Source organism: Triturus cristatus, chromosome 8 (genome assembly GCF_964204655.1).
Source record: "Triturus cristatus chromosome 8, aTriCri1.1, whole genome shotgun sequence".
Classification (NCBI taxonomy): domain Eukaryota; kingdom Metazoa; phylum Chordata; class Amphibia; order Caudata; family Salamandridae; genus Triturus; species Triturus cristatus.
In genome coordinates, this window is record NC_140591.1 from 1,678,365,768 (window position 1) to 1,678,383,416 (window position 17,649).

General features: G+C 53.8%; 1 protein-coding gene across 3 annotated transcripts in view; it reads right to left on the reverse strand.

Annotated features, from left to right (window-relative positions):
• LOC146808579 (uncharacterized) overlaps positions 1 to 12,070 on the reverse strand; it is a 184,000-nt gene extending 171,930 nt beyond the window's left edge. For 2 of the 3 annotated variants that reach the window (XM_085620644.1, XM_085620643.1), the window contains exon 1: positions 7,657 to 7,764. In XM_085620644.1, coding sequence (XP_085476770.1) covers positions 7,657 to 7,732 — 76 coding nt within the window. In that variant the 5' untranslated portion in view covers positions 7,733 to 7,764. Of the gene's footprint in view, positions 1 to 7,656; positions 7,765 to 12,018 lie in introns of those variants that run through there. The other variant, XM_085620645.1, reaches the window with a different exon arrangement.
• Positions 12,071 to 17,649: the final 5,579 nt, after the last annotated feature.

The window sequence follows — 17,649 nt, forward strand, 5'->3', positions numbered from 1 at the left end:
TGTAAGGGAGTGCGTTGAAGAATCAGGGGTCAGGTGGAGGTAGTAATGAAGAGGGATTCTCACTGAAGGCTCGCACAGAGGGAGCCTGTAAGGGAGTGCATTGCAGAGTCCGGGGTCAGGTGGAGGTAGTAATGAAGAGCCATTCTCCCTGAAGGCTCACACAGAGGGAGCCTGTAAGGGAGCGCGTTGCAGAGTCCGCGGTCAGGTGGAGGTAGTAATGAAGAGGGATTCTCCCTGAAGGCTCGCACAGAGGGAGCCTGTAAGGGAGTGCGCTGCAGAGTCCGGGATCAGGTGGAGATAGTAATGAAGAGGGATTCTCCCTGAAGGCTCGCACAGAAGGAGCCTGTGAGGGAGTGTGTTGCAGACTCCGGTGTTAGGTGGAGGTAGTAATGAAGAGGGATTCTCCCTGAAGGCTCGCACAGAGGGAGCCTGTAAGGGAGTGCGTTGCAGAGTCCGTGGTCAGGTGGAGGTAGTAATGAAGAGGGATTCTCCCTGAAGACTCGCACAGAGGGAGCCTGTAAGGGAGAGCGCTGCAGAGTTCGGGGTCAGGTGGAGGTAGTAATGAAGAGGGATTCTCCCTGAAGGCTCACACAGAGGGAGCCTGTAAGGGAGTGCGTTGCAGAGTCCGTGGTCAGGTGGAGGTAGTAATGAAGAGGGATTCTCCCTGAAGACTCGCACAGAGGGAGCCTGTAAGGGGTGCGATGCAGAGTCCGGGGTCAGGTGGAGGTAGTAATGAAGAGGGATTCTCCCTGAAGGCTCGCACAGAGGGAGCCTGTAAGGGAGTGCGCTGCAGAGTCTGGGGTCAGGTGGAGGTAGTAATGAAGAGGGATTCTCCCTGAAGGCTCGCACAGAGGGAGCCTGTAAGGGAGTGCACTGCAGAGTCCGGGGTCAGGTGGAGATCGTAATGAAGAGGGATTCTCCCTGAAGGCTCGCACAGAGGGAGACTGTAAGGGAGTGCGTTGAAGAATCAGGGGTCAGGTGGAGGTAGTAATGAAGAGGGATTCTCACTGAAGGCTCGCACAGAGGGAGCCTGTAAGGGAGTGCATTGCAGAGTCCGGGGTCAGGTGGAGGTAGTAATGAAGAGCCATTCTCCCTGAAGGCTCACACAGAGGGAGCCTGTAAGGGAGCGCGTTGCAGAGTCCGCGGTCAGGTGGAGGTAGTAATGAAGAGGGATTCTCCCTGAAGGCTCGCACAGAGGGAGCCTGTAAGGGAGTGCGCTGCAGAGTCCGGGATCAGGTGGAGATAGTAATGAAGAGGGATTCTCCCTGAAGGCTCGCACAGAGGGAGCCTGTGAGGGAGTGTGTTGCAGACTCCGGTGTTAGGTGGAGGTAGTAATGAAGAGGGATTCTCCCTGAAGGCTCGCACAGAGGGAGCCTGTAAGGGAGTGCGTTGCAGAGTCCGTGGTCAGGTGGAGGTAGTAATGAAGAGGGATTCTCCCTGAAGACTCGCACAGAGGGAGCCTGTAAGGGAGAGCGCTGCAGAGTTCGGGGTCAGGTGGAGGTAGTAATGAAGAGGGATTCTCCCTGAAGGCTCACACAGAGGGAGCCTGTAAGGGAGTGCGTTGCAGAGTCCGTGGTCAGGTGGAGGTAGTAATGAAGAGGGATTCTCCCTGAAGACTAGCACAGAGGGGGCCTGTAAGGGGTGCGATGCAGAGTCCGGGGTCAGGTGGAGGTAGTAATGAAGAGGGATTCTCCCTGAAGGCTCGCACAGAGAGAGCCTGTAAGGGAGTGCACTGCAGAGTCCGGGGTCAGGTGGAGATAGTAATGAAGAGGGATTCTCCCTGAAGGCTCGCACAGAGGGAGCCTGTGAGGGAGTGTGTTGCAGACTCCATGGTTAGGTGGAGGTAGTAATGAAGAGGGATTCTCCCTGAAGGCTCGCACAGAGGAAGCCTGTAAGGGAGTGCGTTGCAGAGTCCGTGGTCAGGTGGAGGTAGTAATGAAGAGGGATTCTCCCTGAAGACTCGCACAGAGGGAGCCTGTAAGGGAGAGCGCTGCAGAGTTCGGGGTCAGGTGGAGGTTGTAATGAAGAGGGATTCTCCCTGAAGGCTCACACAGAGGGAGCCTGTAAGGGAGTGCGTTGCAGAGTCCGTGGTCAGGTGGAGGTAGTAATGAAGAGGGATTCTCCCTGAAGACTCGCACAGAGGGGGCCTGTAAGGGGTGCGATGCAGAGTCCGGGGTCAGGTGGAGGTAGTAATGAAGAGGGATTCTCCCTGAAGGCTCGCACAGAGGGAGCCTGTAAGGGAGTGCACTGCAGAGTCCGGGGTCAGGTGGAGATAGTAATGAAGAGGGATTCTCCCTGAAGGCTCGCACAGAGGGAGCCTGTGAGGGAGTGTGTTGCAGACTCCGTGGTTAGGTGGAGGTAGTAATGAAGAGGGATTCTCCCTGAATGCTCGCACAGAGGGAGCCTGTAAGGGAGTGCGTTGCAGAGTCCGTGGTCAGGTGGAGGTAGTAATGAAGAGGGATTCTCCCTGAAGACTCGCACAGAGGGAGCCTGTAAGGGAGAGCGCTGCAGAGTTCGGGGTCAGGTGGAGGTAGTAATGAAGAGGGATTCTCCCTGAAGGCTCGCACAGAGGGAGCCTGTAAGGGAGTGCGTTGCAGAGTCCGTGGTCAGGTGGAGGTAGTAATGAAGAGGGATTCTCCCTGAAGACTCGCACAGAGGGAGCCTGTAAGGGGTGCGATGCAGAGTCCGGGGTCAGGTGGAGGTAGTAATGAAGAGGGATTCTCCCTGAAGGCTCGCACAGAGGGAGCCTGTAAGGGAGTGCGCTGCAGAGTCCAGGGTCAGGTGGAGATAGTAATGAAGAGGGATTCTCCCTGAAGGCTCGCACAGAGGGAGCCTGTGAGGGAGTGTGTTGCAGACTCCGGGGTTAGGTGGAGGTAGTAATGAAGAGGGATTCTCCCTGAAGGCTCGCACAGAGGGAGCCTGTAAGGGAGTGCGTTGCAGAGTCCGTGGTCAGGTGGAGGTAGTAATGAAGAGGGATTCTCCCTGAAGACTCGCACAGAGGGAGCCTGTAAGGGGTGCGATGCAGAGTCCGGGGTCAGGTGGAGGTAGTAATGAAGAGGGATTCTCCCTGAAGGCTCGCACAGAGGGAGCCTGTAAGGGAGTTCGTTGCAGAGTCCGTGGTCAGGTGGAGGTAGTAATGAAGAGGGATTCTCCCTGAAGACTCGCACAGAGGGAGCCTGTAAGGCGTGCGATGCAGAGTCCGGGGTCAGGTGGAGGTAGTAATGAAGAGGGATTCTCCCTGAAGGCTCGCACAGAGTGAGCCTGTGAGGGAGTGTGTTGCAGACTCCGGGGTTAGGTGGAGGTAGTAATGAAGAGGGATTCTCCCTGAAGGCTCGCACAGAGGGAGCCTGTAAGGGAGTGCGTTGCAGAGTCCGTGGTCAGGTGGAGGTAGTAATGAAGAGGGATTCTCCCTGAAGACTCGCACAGAGGGAGCCTGTAAGGGAGAGCGCTGCAGAGTTCGGGGTCAGGTGGAGGTAGTAATGAAGAGGGATTCTCCCTGAAGGCTCGCACAGAGGGAGATTGTAAGGGAGTGCGTTGCAGAGTCCGTGGTCAGGTGGAGGTAGTAATGAAGAGGGATTCTCCCTGAAGACTCGCACAGAGGGAGCCTGTAAGGGGTGCGATGCAGAGTCCGGGGTCAGGTGGAGGTAGTAATGAAGAGGGATTCTCCCTGAAGGCTCGCACAGAGGGAGCCTGTAAGGGAGTGCGCTGCAGAGTCTGGGGTCAGGTGGAGGTAGTAATGAAGAGGGATTCTCCCTGAAGGCTCGCACAGAGGGAGCCTGTAAGGGAGTGCACTGCAGAGTCCGGGGCAGGTGGAGATCGTAATGAAGAGGGATTCTCCCTGAAGGCTCGCACAGAGGGAGACTGTAAGGGAGTGCGTTGAAGAATCAGGGGTCAGGTGGAGGTAGTAATGAAGAGGGATTCTCACTGAAGGCTCGCACAGAGGGAGCCTGTAAGGGAGTGCATTGCAGAGTCCGGGGTCAGGTGGAGGTAGTAATGAAGAGCCATTCTCCCTGAAGGCTCACACAGAGGGAGCCTGTAAGGGAGCGCGTTGCAGAGTCCGCGGTCAGGTGGAGGTAGTAATGAAGAGGGATTCTCCCTGAAGGCTCGCACAGAGGGAGCCTGTAAGGGAGTGCGCTGCAGAGTCCGGGATCAGGTGGAGATAGTAATGAAGAGGGATTCTCCCTGAAGGCTCGCACAGAGGGAGCCTGTGAGGGAGTGTGTTGCAGACTCCGGTGTTAGGTGGAGGTAGTAATGAAGAGGGATTCTCCCTGAAGGCTCGCACAGAGGGAGCCTGTAAGGGAGTGCGTTGCAGAGTCCGTGGTCAGGTGGAGGTAGTAATGAAGAGGGATTCTCCCTGAAGACTCGCACAGAGGGAGCCTGTAAGGGAGAGCGCTGCAGAGTTCGGGGTCAGGTGGAGGTAGTAATGAAGAGGGATTCTCCCTGAAGGCTCACACAGAGGGAGCCTGTAAGGGAGTGCGTTGCAGAGTCCGTGGTCAGGTGGAGGTAGTAATGAAGAGGGATTCTCCCTGAAGACTAGCACAGAGGGGGCCTGTAAGGGGTGCGATGCAGAGTCCGGGGTCAGGTGGAGGTAGTAATGAAGAGGGATTCTCCCTGAAGGCTCGCACAGAGGGAGCCTGTAAGGGAGTGCACTGCAGAGTCCGGGGTCAGGTGGAGATAGTAATGAAGAGGGATTCTCCCTGAAGGCTCGCACAGAGGGAGCCTGTGAGGGAGTGTGTTGCAGACTCCATGGTTAGGTGGAGGTAGTAATGAAGAGGGATTCTCCCTGAAGGCTCGCACAGAGGAAGCCTGTAAGGGAGTGCGTTGCAGAGTCCGTGGTCAGGTGGAGGTAGTAATGAAGAGGGATTCTCCCTGAAGACTCGCACAGAGGGAGCCTGTAAGGGAGAGCGCTGCAGAGTTCGGGGTCAGGTGGAGGTAGTAATGAAGAGGGATTCTCCCTGAAGGCTCGCACAGAGGGAGATTGTAAGGGAGTGCGTTGCAGAGTCCGTGGTCAGGTGGAGGTAGGAATGAAGAGGGATTCTCCCTGAAGACTCGCACAGAGGGAGCCTGTAAGGGGTGCGATGCAGTGTCCGGGGTCAGGTGGAGGTAGTAATGAAGAGGGATTCTCCCTGAAGGCTCGCACAGAGGGAGCCTGTAAGGCAGTGCGCTGCAGAGTCTGGGGTCAGGTGGAGGTAGTAATGAAGAGGGATTCTCCCTGAAGGCTCGCACAGAGGGAGCCTGTAAGGGAGTGCACTGCAGAGTCCGGGGTCAGGTGGTGACCGTAATGAAGAGGGATTCTCCCTGAAGGCTCGCACAGAGGGAGCCTGTAAGGGAGTGCGTTGAAGAATCAGGGGTCAGGTGGAGGTAGTAATGAAGAGGGATTCTCACTGAAGGCTCGCACAGAGGGAGCCTGTAAGGGAGTGCATTGCAGAGTCCGGGGTCAGGTGGAGGTAGTAATGAAGAGCCATTCTCCCTGAAGGCTCACACAGAGGGAGCCTGTAAGGGAGCGCGTTGCAGAGTCCGTGGTCAGGTGGAGGTAGTAATGAAGAGGGATTCTCCCTGAAGGCTCGCACAGAGGGAGCCTGTAAGGGAGTGCGCTGCAGAGTCCGGGATCAGGTGGAGATAGTAATGAAGAGGGATTCTCCCTGAAGGCTCGCACAGAGGGAGCCTGTAAGGGAGTGCGCTGCAGAGTCCGGGATCAGGTGGAGATAGTAATGAAGAGGGATTCTCCCTGAAGGCTCGCACAGAGGGAGCCTGTAAGGGAGTTCGTTGCAGAGTCCGGGGTCAGGTGGAGGTAGTAATGAAGAGGGATTCTCCCTGAAGGCTCGCACAGAGGGAGCCTGTGAGGGAGTGTGTTGCAGACTCCGGGGTTAGGTGGAGGTAGTAATGAAGAGGGATTCTCCCTGAAGGCTCGCACAGAGGGAGCCTGTAAGGGAGTGCGCTGCAGAGTCCAGGGTCAGGTGAAGATAGTAATGAAGAGGGATTCTCCCTGAAGGCTCGCACAGAGGGAGCCTGTAAGGGAGTGCGTTGCAGAGTCCGTGGTCAGGTGGAGGTAGTAATGAAGAGGGATTCTCCCTGAAGGCTCGCACAGAGGGAGCCTGTAAGGGAGTGCGCTGCAGAGTCCGGGATCAGGTGGAGATAGTAATGAAGAGGGATTCTCCCTGAAGGCTCGCACAGAGGGAGCCTGTAAGGGAGTGCGTTGAAGAATCAGGGGTCAGGTGGAGGTAGTAATGAAGAGGGATTCTCACTGAAGGCTCGCACAGAGGGAGCCTGTAAGGGAGTGCATTGCAGAGTCCGGGGTCAGGTGGAGGTAGTAATGAAGAGCCATTCTCCCTGAAGGCTCACACAGAGGGAGCCTGTAAGGGAGCGCGTTGCAGAGTCCGTGGTCAGGTGGAGGTAGTAATGAAGAGGGATTCTCCCTGAAGGCTCGCACAGAGGGAGCCTGTAAGGGAGTGCGCTGCAGAGTCCGGGATCAGGTGGAGATAGTAATGAAGAGGGATTCTCCCTGAAGGCTCGCACAGAGGGAGCCTGTAAGGGAGTGCGCTGCAGAGTCCGGGATCAGGTGGAGATAGTAATGAAGAGGGATTCTCCCTGAAGGCTCGCACAGAGGGAGCCTGTAAGGGAGTTCGTTGCAGAGTCCGGGGTCAGGTGGAGGTAGTAATGAAGAGGGATTCTCCCTGAAGGCTCGCACAGAGGGAGCCTGTGAGGGAGTGTGTTGCAGACTCCGGGGTTAGGTGGAGGTAGTAATGAAGAGGGATTCTCCCTGAAGGCTCGCACAGAGGGAGCCTGTAAGGGAGTGCGCTGCAGAGTCCAGGGTCAGGTGGAGATAGTAATGAAGAGGGATTCTCCCTGAAGGCTCGCACAGAGGGAGCCTGTAAGGGAGTGCGTTGCAGAGTCCGTGGTCAGGTGGAGGTAGTAATGAAGAGGGATTCTCCCTGAAGGCTCGCACAGAGGGAGCCTGTAAGGGAGTGCGCTGCAGAGTCCGGGATCAGGTGGAGATAGTAATGAAGAGGGATTCTCCCTGAAGGCTCGCACAGAGGGAGCCTGTAAGGGAGTGCGCTGCAGAGTCCGGGATCAGGTGGAGATAGTAATGAAGAGGGATTCTCCCTGAAGGCTCGCACAGAGGGAGCCTGTAAGGGAGTTCGTTGCAGAGTCCGGGGTCAGGTGGAGGTAGTAATGAAGAGGGATTCTCCCTGAAGGCTCGCACAGAGGGAGCCTGTAAGGGAGAGCGCTGCAGAGTTCGGGGTCAGGTGGAGGTAGTAATGAAGAGGGATTCTCCCTGAAGGCTGGCACAGAGGGAGCCTGTAAGGGAGTGCGTTGCAGAGTCTGGGGTCAGGTGGAGGTAGTAATGGAGAGGGATTCTCCCTGAAGGCTGGCACAGAGGGAGCCTTATACTCCCACCTCAGGAACCTCCTCTTCCCATCAAAGGAACTTTACATGGAAAAAAACACTTTTTGAGCGTGATAATATTTAGAAAGAGATTTGGAAAAGAGTGTGTTTTACTGGGCCTTGTAAGACTCAGAAGAGATAAAGGAGGGCCCTGAAGCAGGCCTGCCCAGACATATATGCGACAAATCGAGCCCGGAGTGGCCCACCCAAATGCACCGTTGGCCCACCCAAATAAAAATTCCTGGAGCCGGGCCTGGTTCCGGCTCTTACCTCGTGGTGCTGCCAGAGCAGCCCCCGCCCAGAGGGCGAGCAGGGCGAGGAGAACGAGGGAGCTTGCGGCCTTCATGCTTCTGGAGACGGCGGGGAGAGATCTCTGGAGCTGAGCGACGATGGCTTTTATACAGCCCTTCAGTGGGGCCGGCACACCTCGCATTCGGGGTGACGCCCTGTCCATAGTCACTGCGTGAGTGACGTCACCGCAGGGCCAGGTATTGCCAGGGTAACATCTCCCAGCAGCATTGACCCCCTGAGCAGCATTTCCTCATGTTAGTTCATGGTTTCGTTATTTTTTCCGGTGTTCCTGTTGCATTGAAAGAGCCGTGTCGTACCCCGTGATGCCAAGTGTGATCCTCGGCCGCTGCCTCGCCCTCACCGACGTGTCCTTTGCAGTCTCTCCCTCTAATCCGGGTTCTTCCGGAACCTTCCTAGCACAGACAATAATTCTCCGGCCTCTGGAGAGAAGCCCAGTATTGATGCCTTCCTCACGTCTTACCTTATACTCACATCGCTTCTTCCAAACTTGGCGCAGCGGCACGTTTAAGAGAATGATTCTGTTCATCAGCGCCTAGAAGCCCTCGCCGTGATTAGCCGCGCTTTACGAATCTAGTGTGTTAATTGATTGATTAGCACTTGTTTGAACTCTTAATATTTCTCTCCTCACTGGGACTCGGTCACCAGTTTAACTGAATTGTTTCCCTCTTGTTACATTTCTTTTTAAAAAAAAATGTTTTAATCCATCGAAGGTTCTAGCCGTGACCCCCTCTTCCATGTTTTTTTCATATATCTCTCAACTTCTTTGCATTCGATGTAGACATTGGTTGCAAATTGCGCACTGAAATTTTGCAACGAATATCTCATTTTGCAAACTGACCTATATATGAATAGGTCAGTTAAATAAATGTTCAGTCACAGGGGACTGCAGAACCACGTGCCCAATGAATATTGATTGGGCAGGACGCAATTTGCAACCCCCTGGGGCTGGCTAGGAATACAGGGATGGTGGCCTGCGAGGGACACCAGACCACCATCGCTGTGTGACATTTCCAAACGGAGAACTTATTTTAAAGCAGCCCTTGTCCTTCAGAGGAACCAGTAATGCTCAAAAAGCAAAGGGATGTTACAGATATGTGAAAATGTCAATTAAAACCTACAGTTTTAAACAAACAAAACCACTGAAATTCACCAGTTATAGTAACTATAACTCCTGTCCTGCTAACTGCCCCATCTGTTGTATCAGTTATGACATCATCGATAACGTCGCTGCAGCAATTGTTAACAGAGCTGTGCATGGCGGGGGATCGAGGTATAGTTAACATAGGGCACGAGATATAGTAACTTGAAATAACTATAACTGGTGACTTTCGGTGGTATGGTTTGTTTTAACTGGTGTTTCCACCTAACGATAATGCCCCTTTAACCTTAGTTGTTTTCAGTGACGCACATATCAATAGATACAAAGTCATTTCACCTTTTTAAGCAGACTGTGAGTTTGACAAGCGCGAAATATAATGAAGCGCGCACTTAGGACTCGGCCCCCCGGGCACCCAGGCACGCCCCCCCCCCCCATTGGTGATCGTGAGTAACAGGACGGCAACACGAATAACTTCCGGGTCAACGTCGTGACGTCACTTCCGGCCGGAGTGGGCGCCCCAAGGGGGGGAGAGGGCGAGGGCCTATTTAGGGCAACTCGCCCGTGTCCTCGCCCTCTCTTTTCTTGCTGCGCCGTCCCCGGGATGCAGGGGTCTCCTTTTAATCTCATTTGTGCAGGTCGTCGAATTATGCGTCGTTAGAGGACCGGCGCTTGGGGAGTTTAATGGACAGCAGCTGTGGGAGAGCATTGCTGCAGGTCCGGACGCTGGAGTACAGTGGATTGCCAGTATGGCGAGAAGTGCGGCGCGGTCTAGGAAGAGGAGATTGTGCCATAGTGTGTTGGTGGAGCAATGAGGTAAAGGGAAGGGAGCCTTTGATTGTTTTGCGTTAAAAGTGCGCAGTAATTTTGTTTTTTGAAAAATGCGCGGGAATGGAGCGTTGGCTTCAGTCGCTGGTCACCCGCGGTCTGTGTCTAATTACGATAACCCAGCGGTGGATGGGATTGGGCTTTAGCTTCTTTATGGGCACACATATATCTACACTGGTGGGGGCACGGGAGATCTGAGAGCGTTATAATGTTGTGGCGGGTACACGAGTCTGCTACGTTGTGCAACGTGTAATTATCGGAGCTGCAGTCCACGTAAGGTAATAAAGCGGTGTGTGCTGGGCTCGGAGCATAAGTGAATGGTCAAACACACGTGTGTGGGGGCGAGTGCAGCACGTTGTGGCGTTTTTTGAGCGGATGAATCGCGGGATAGAGAGCACCGGGATCCGTTGCTACTGTGGCCTAATGGTTAAAGTATGAGTCGCTGACTCGCATGGTGACATGTTGAAGTCCCATTGACTCTGTTCGGTTTGATATCCGTGTTCGTTACGATTGCGAGGGGCAGCCCAGTTGTCCGATGGTGAGGGGCCCAGGTTCGGGCCTCGGCGGGCTGAGAGGCACTGGGATCCGTTGCTACAGTAGCCTAGGGGGTAAGGTATGAGATGTTGTCTCGCAAAGTGACATGTTTATTTCCCTTCGACTTTGTCCGTTTCGATATCCTTTTCCGTTACGATGGGGAGGGTTAGCCCAGGTTCGGGCCCCGGCGGGGGTGAGGGTCAGCCCGGTTGTCCATTGCTGTGGGGCCCAGGTTCAGACCTCGGCGGGTTGAGGGGCACCGGGATCTGTGGCGACTGTAGCCTAATGATTAAGGTATGAGACGCTGTCTCTCAAAGCGACGTATTTAATTCCCTTTGATGGTGTTTGTATCAATATCCGTTTCCGTTAGGATTGGGAGGGTCAGCCCAAGTGTCCGATGCCGAGGGGCCCAGGGGCCCAGGGTTGGGCCTCGGCAGGGCTGAGGGGCACCGGGATCCGGAGCTAATGTGGCATAATGGTTAAGGTTGAGACGCTGACTCTCAGGGGACAGGTTTAATTCCCTTTCATTTGTCCGGCTCGATATTCCCCTTTTTTCTGTTATGATGGGGTGGGCCAGCCCGGTTGTGGTATTTTGGGGGTCCCGGGTTCAGGCCTCGGCGGGGCTGAGGGTTATAGTGGGCTGAGGGGATAACAGCACGCAGGCAGGCAGTCACTGGTTGGGGGGGCTCCCAGTTTTACTCTGCAGTGAAGGCGTCAGACATACTCGGACACGGAAATTAGAGCAACACAGTAAAAGAAACAGTTGGGACAGAGTTGTGCAATACATATGGGCAAACAGCACTTCTAGGACTTGTCTTTCCAAACTGAACTGAGAGCAGTTGCACCTTGCACCGAGTGGAACACCGGGGGCACAAAAAGAACACGAATCAACCATACTCGATGATAGAGCTTCCGACAGTGGTAGCGTGTTTTGTCGTTTGTTTTAACCAGGTCGTGCAAAAGAGTGTCAGAACCTCTTTCGTTCGCTCAGGCTACCTGATCCGACCCTCTAGTTTAAGGAATGCTGGGTTCAGTCGGTGGCTGAAAGCGTATTCTGGCTACCTGTTCCGAACCTCTAGTTTAAGGAATGCTGTGTTCAGTCGGTGGCTGAAAGCGTATTAGGTACTAGGAACAAGGTACCAAACAACTTTTAACATCTACTCTTAATTTGTAAGGAACACCATTGTTGTATGGGCGGTCGGGGGAAGGATGGCGGTGCACGTCACTTGGGAACAATAACTGGGCAGTGGAATGTTGTAGTGTCATTAGAGCAGCAAGGGTTAGTGCTGGCTTAGGATTGGGCAACACGAATATATCCCCGTCCAACGGTTAATGAGCATATTGCAGAAGATGACTTCGACATGGTTGAGTTAGTGGGGGTGTTTTTTTCCGCGGAAAAGTGGTGAGCCCGCGTGGTGTTAGCAGGATTGTGGTTTTTTCGGGCTTCCGATAGAAATCCGGATATCCGATTCAATATGGGAAACCCCTTGGCACTCAATTAGAGCAGTGAACATCAAATCAGAATATAACATAACACAACAGTACACAGCACATTAAAGTACAGCACTGTACGCAATGCGATGCAAAACAGCAGCGCTTAATAGAGCACATCCTTAGTGAACCCTTCCACACTATGTAAATATCTTTAGGCCTATTGCCCCGTATGTTCATGATTGGTGGCATTGGTGTTGCTTTCTCTATATATGTGAATTTATGGGAACTTAGTCTCATGTGCATAGATTATGTGTCTGTGCTGCAGTTTATGTATTGGCTATCCCGTTGGTTATTAGGACTGGCTTGACAGTGCAGCTGTCTGAAAGACCCATTGTTACCAATTCTTTAAAAAGCACAGTGTACTTTACCTCTATTCATAGGAGTGTTACTCTTTCATGTCGTTCTGTTGGCCGTTTGGTGTATCACTCACTCTCCTGTGGAGTATCTAACAATGTAATGCGTGACAGATTAATTTACATCTGTACAAGAAACTTAATCATCACATAATACATTATTTGCGTTGTATAAAGAAAATAGTTATTTTTCTTTTTTTTTTTCCGCTGTAGTATGTTTTTCAAGTTTTGGTCAGGACTCCTCGATATGTTTTCCCTGTCTGTTTTTCCCTTTGTTCGCCTGTAGCTTTCAAGTTACCTGTGCTTGCATTTTATTTTCCTATTGTTTTCTCTGTATGAATGTTTACATTGCTTTCTTCGTCTGTCTCCTCTGCATTGGTCGTCTCTATCTATGTTTTCAGGTAACAAAGCTGTGCCAAAGGCGATAGGATTAGATTTAAAGAGCATTGTATTCATATTTTGCACATTAAATTCAGAGCTATTAGCTTTGTCAGTGCTCGATTAATTTATCGTTACCTTCTGCATTAAAGAGAAGTAAACTCGAAATAAATACCCCTTTTTAATAAGAACTACCAGGTACCCCCTTCTAAACCTTCTGACATGTTCAGAAGAAGCAATATATTTTTCTCAACTTCTAAGCTTCCCTTGGTAGATGTTAGAAATGAGGGGGCTCTGGTTGACGCAGGTGTGAACCCACAACAAGCAGGGACCCTTTACTTCTTGTCAGGGCGAAGGATGACTCCCCAGAATAACCCCTGCTCACCCTCTAGGTGCGTGGCGCGAGCAGTCTAGGCTAAGTCTCAGGCGTACACGGTTAAGCAAATGCAATTACACATACGGTAAACCCCCTGCATGCACCACAAATGGACACCAAACAGGTAGTATATAAAAATAAGCTTTTATGTAGTTTCAGCAGAGTTAAATACAAGGCCCAGTAACGTTGAACTGATGGGGCCACAATTCTTAGGAATGCGGTAAAGTTCTCTTTGTACGGAAAGTTCTTTAGGTGGGCACAAGGTGACTGTAGGCCTCAGCACACTCCGGGCTGAGGCGACGACCGGGAAGCACACGGCAGATGACAGGGAAATCAGAACGTTGCGGACCCTGGATCCGAGGCGAGCTCGCGGTCGAGTTCGTAAGTACAGTACCTTGTTTCTTGTCGCGAAGGTGGGTGCGGGATGTCAGCGGCTCTTCCACAGAAGAGCGAGGCGGCGTCCGGGGCTCCCACACTTCACGATGGGTGTCTGATCTTCAGGCTCACGACCAGAGTGGGGTGTTGCAGGTGGCGGGTGAACAAAGCGGGGCAGCCGGGCACGCAGATACGTCCGGGCCGTCCGAGGCTTGGAGATGCTCACAAACGCCGATTCCGGCGGGAGGGTGAAGGTGCACAGCGAGCCTCCAGCGAGCGAGGTGACAGGGGCAGCCCAGCACAGCGTAGGGGGAGCGGCTCCGATCGAGCGAGGCTCTTCCCAAGGCGGGGGCGGCTAAGCAGTCCTGGTCACGGCTCAGGGAGGGACTGCGGCACGAGGGTCACAGCTCCGGCGAGGGAAAGGACACCACGGTCTAGCAGCAGGCGAGTGAAGATCAGGTAGAGCCCAATGGTCCTGGGGCTCAGTTCAGGGGGCAAGCTCAGTTCCAAGCCCTTGGAGATCGTTTTGGAAAAGCACAAGTCTTGAAAGTAAAAATAAAGCAAAGTCTTCAGCAACAGTTTCTCTTCTCCCCTTTGGCAGCGAGGTCACCACTGCAGGCCAATCCCCCAGGATAGGGACAGTCTTCCTCCTACAGCTTTCCCGGTGCCTCCTCCTCAGGCAGAGATTCTTCTTGGTCAAAAGCGGATCTAGTTTCTTAGGAGCAGGGCTCCTCCATTTATACCACAAATCTTTTGTTCTCCCAGGCCAGGGGGGCCCTTGCCTAGTTCAGTCCGGTTTCTGAGCACTCTGTTTACGTGATGCAGGCTTCTTCTTTCAGAGTGCAGGGCAGAGTCATCAGACGCTCCACAGGGGGTGGAGCCGGCATCGAGGTAGCGGAGTACTGTCCTATTCAGCCTAGGAGCACTCCTCCCACCCATCTACCTGTCGATCGTCCTATTCATACCAGGCTACCTAGCCCTGCCCATCTGGGTTCCCCCAGCCCTGTCACTCACACCAGCCAGACATCAGATACACATCACGCAGAGGCGGCTGAAATGGTTAGGCAAGCAAAGGCCAACTTTCTAAAAGTGACATTTGCAAACCCGGAATATTAAAATAAACCTTGCGAAAAGATGTACCTTATCATTCCGAGTTCAGGCATACTAAACTCGATCTCCTACCATGTTCCCTGGGTCGGTTAGGATCATAGGGTGTAATAATCCAGGCCGCCCATACTGGCCTATGAGAACAGGGTAGCCTTACAGTTGTGAACAAGAAAATGGCGGTCATTCACTACCAGGACATGCCACGCATCTAGGCTTGTCCTACCTCAGGCTCACAATGCACCCTGCCCGTGGGCCTACCAGAGGGGTGACTAACATGCAGCTAAGGGAAGGTTTCGGGGACCGGCAAGTGTGGGCACTTGTCGGTCGGCGCGTCAGTACCAGACTGCACGCAGGTTCTGCGGTGGCAGACCTTAGACGTAATTTACCGGCCGCTTCCGGGGGTGGCACAACCCGTGCTGCAAGCCCACCAGCGGCGTTTGCCTTTACATGCCCTGGCGCTCCTGGCGCACTTTACTGGGGTCTGATAGTAAATCAAACAATCCAATCATGGAATCCAACCAACATATACAATTTACAAAGGGAGCACTCGCACCGCGACACTGGTTGGCAGTGGCACAGCGCGCTGAGCGGCCAACACCATAAAATCACATGAGGCACAGCGACAAAAAGAGGGTGGGAGACTCACGCCAAGGTGCCAGGTCTAACACGTGTCCCCTCCAGCTGAAAAGTGGGGGGAACTACCCTACCCCAGGGAGTTCCTCATCACTAAGGCGGAAAAATCTGGACAGACCGTCAGCATTGGCGTGATCCGTACCAGGGCGATGTTCCACCGTGAAATCCATCCCCTGTAGGGAAATGGACCACCTCAACAGCTTTGGATTCTCACCCCTCATATGCATCAACCATCTGAGGGGCCTGTGGTCCGTCTGAACCCGGAAGTGAGACCCAAACAAGTAGGGTCTTAGCTTCTTCAGCGCCCAGACCACAGCAAATGCCTCACGCTCAATAGCACTCCACCTCTGTTCCCGTGGAAGTAACCTCCGGCTAATAAAGGCTACGGGTTGATCTAGGCCCTCCTCATTAATCTGTGAAAGAACAGCCCCCACACCATGCTCTGAAGCGTCTGTCTGAACGATAAACTCTTTGGAGAAGTTGGGAGCCAAGAGCACGGGCGCCGTGCACATAGCAGTTTTCAAGGCCTCAAAAGCTCTCTGACAGGTGTCAGTCCAGATCACCTTCCTGGGCTGCTTCTTCGAAGTCAGCGCTGTCAAGGGGGCAACCATGTTGCCATACCCCTTGACAAACCTCCTGTAGTACCCGGTGAGACCTAGGAAGGCTCTCACCTCGGTCTGGGTTTTGGGCGCCTCCCAATTCAGGATGGTTTCTATCTTGGGCTGAAGGGGTGCCACCTGGCCACTCCCAACTTGGTGTCCCAAGTACACCACGGAACCCTGCCCGATCTGGCACTTACTCGCCTTGATCGTGAGGCCTGCCTTCCGCAGCGCCATCAACACTTCCCAGAGGTGGCGCAGGTGTTCTTCCCAAGTGGAGCTGAACACGGCGATGTCATCCAGGTAGGCTGCACTGAACGAATCCAGCCCAGCCAACACCTGGTTGACCAATCTCTGGAAGGTGGCAGGGGCATTCTTCATCCCAAACGGCATAACCCGGAACTGGTAGTGCCCATCTGGGGTGGAAAATGCTGACCTCTCTTTGGCCCCCTCGGTCAAGGCGATCTGCCAATACCCAGACGTTAGATCAAACGTGCTGAGGTAGTTGGCAGCCCCTAGCCGATCGATGAGCTCATCAGCTCTGGGGATGGGGTGTGCGTCAGTCCTAGTGACTGAATTGAGTCCTCTGTAGTCCACACAGAACCGGAGTTCGGGTGTGGCTCCCGGTGCTGCAGCCTTTGGGACCAAGACCACGGGGCTGGCCCAAGGACTGCTAGAAGACTCAATGACCCCGAGGGCAAACATCTTGGAGACCTCCTCCTTGATGCATGTCCTCACCCTGTCAGTCACCCTGTAGGCCTTGTGCCGCACAGGTGGGCTATCCCCAGTGTCCACATCATGGACGCACCAATCAGTGACACCAGGGACCAGGGAAAACAGATCAGAAAATTGTCCCAGCAACTGGCGACAATCATTCTGTTGCTCAGGGGTCAGGGTGGAAGAGAGGATGACACCATCCACTGACCCATCTTGCTCCTTGGCTGACAGGAGGTCAGGAAGAGGTTCTGTCTCCTCTTCCATCCCCGCATCTGTTGCCAAGAGCATGCCCACTTGGGACCTCTCCAAGTGGGGCTTGAGGCGGTTGACATGTAGGACCCGTAAGGGGTTCCTGGGAGTCTTCAGGTCCACTACGTAGGTAACAGGACTCTTGCGCTCCACCACCTCAAAGGGACCGGTCCACTTATCCTGGAGCGCACATGGCTCCACGGGGGCCAAGACCCATACTTTCTGCCCAGGCTGAAGCTCTACCAGAGTGGCATTCTGGTCGTACCACCGCTTCATCTCCTCCTGGCTGGCTTCCAGATTTGCCTCAGCAAGTTGCCTGAAACGCCTAGTCTGATTCCTGAAGGCCAGCATGTAGCTATATACATTCTGGGGAGGTTTCCTGGAAGATTGCTCCCAGCCTTCCTTGACCAGACTTAGAGGTCCTCTGACGGGGTGACCATACAGAAGCTCAAAGGGACTGAACCCCAGAGACTTCTGTGGCACCTCGCGGTAAGCGAAGAGAAGGCATGGTAAGAGGACGTCCCACTTGCGCCTCATGGGTCCTTCTAGGCCCATTATCATGCCTTTGAGGGTTCGGTTGAATCTCTCAACCAACCCGTTTCCTTGGGGGTGGTAAGGGGTGGTGAACTTGTAGGTTACACCACACTCTTGCCAAAGAGATTTCATGTACTTGGACATGAAATTGGTACCTCGGTCAGACACCACCTCTAGAGGGAATCCCACTCGGGAGAAAATTCCCATCAGTGCACGTCCCACCACGGGGGCCGTCACTGTCCTCAGAGGAATGGCTTCCGGGTACCGGGTGGCATGGTCCACCAGGACCAGGATGAACCTATTGCCCATCGCTGTCTTGGGGTCCAGTGGCCCTACAATGTCAATCCCCACTCGCTGGAATGGAGTACCGACCACAGGGAATGGCTGGAGTGGAGCCTTCTGCTTCCTCCCACTCTTTCCACTTGCCTGGCAAGTCTGGCATGTCCTGCAGTGAGTATCCGAACTCCTGCGCATTTGAGGCCAATAAAAGTGGGTGACAAGCCTTTCAAAGGTCTTGTCCTGCCCCAAATGCCCTGCCAATGGCACATCGTGAGCCAGCCCCAGTAGGAAGGCTCTGAAGTCCTGGGGTACCACCAGCGCACGGGCTGACCCAGGCTCAGCAACCTTAGGCTCTGTATACAGGAGGTCGTTCTCCCAGTAAATGAAATGCGATCCTGA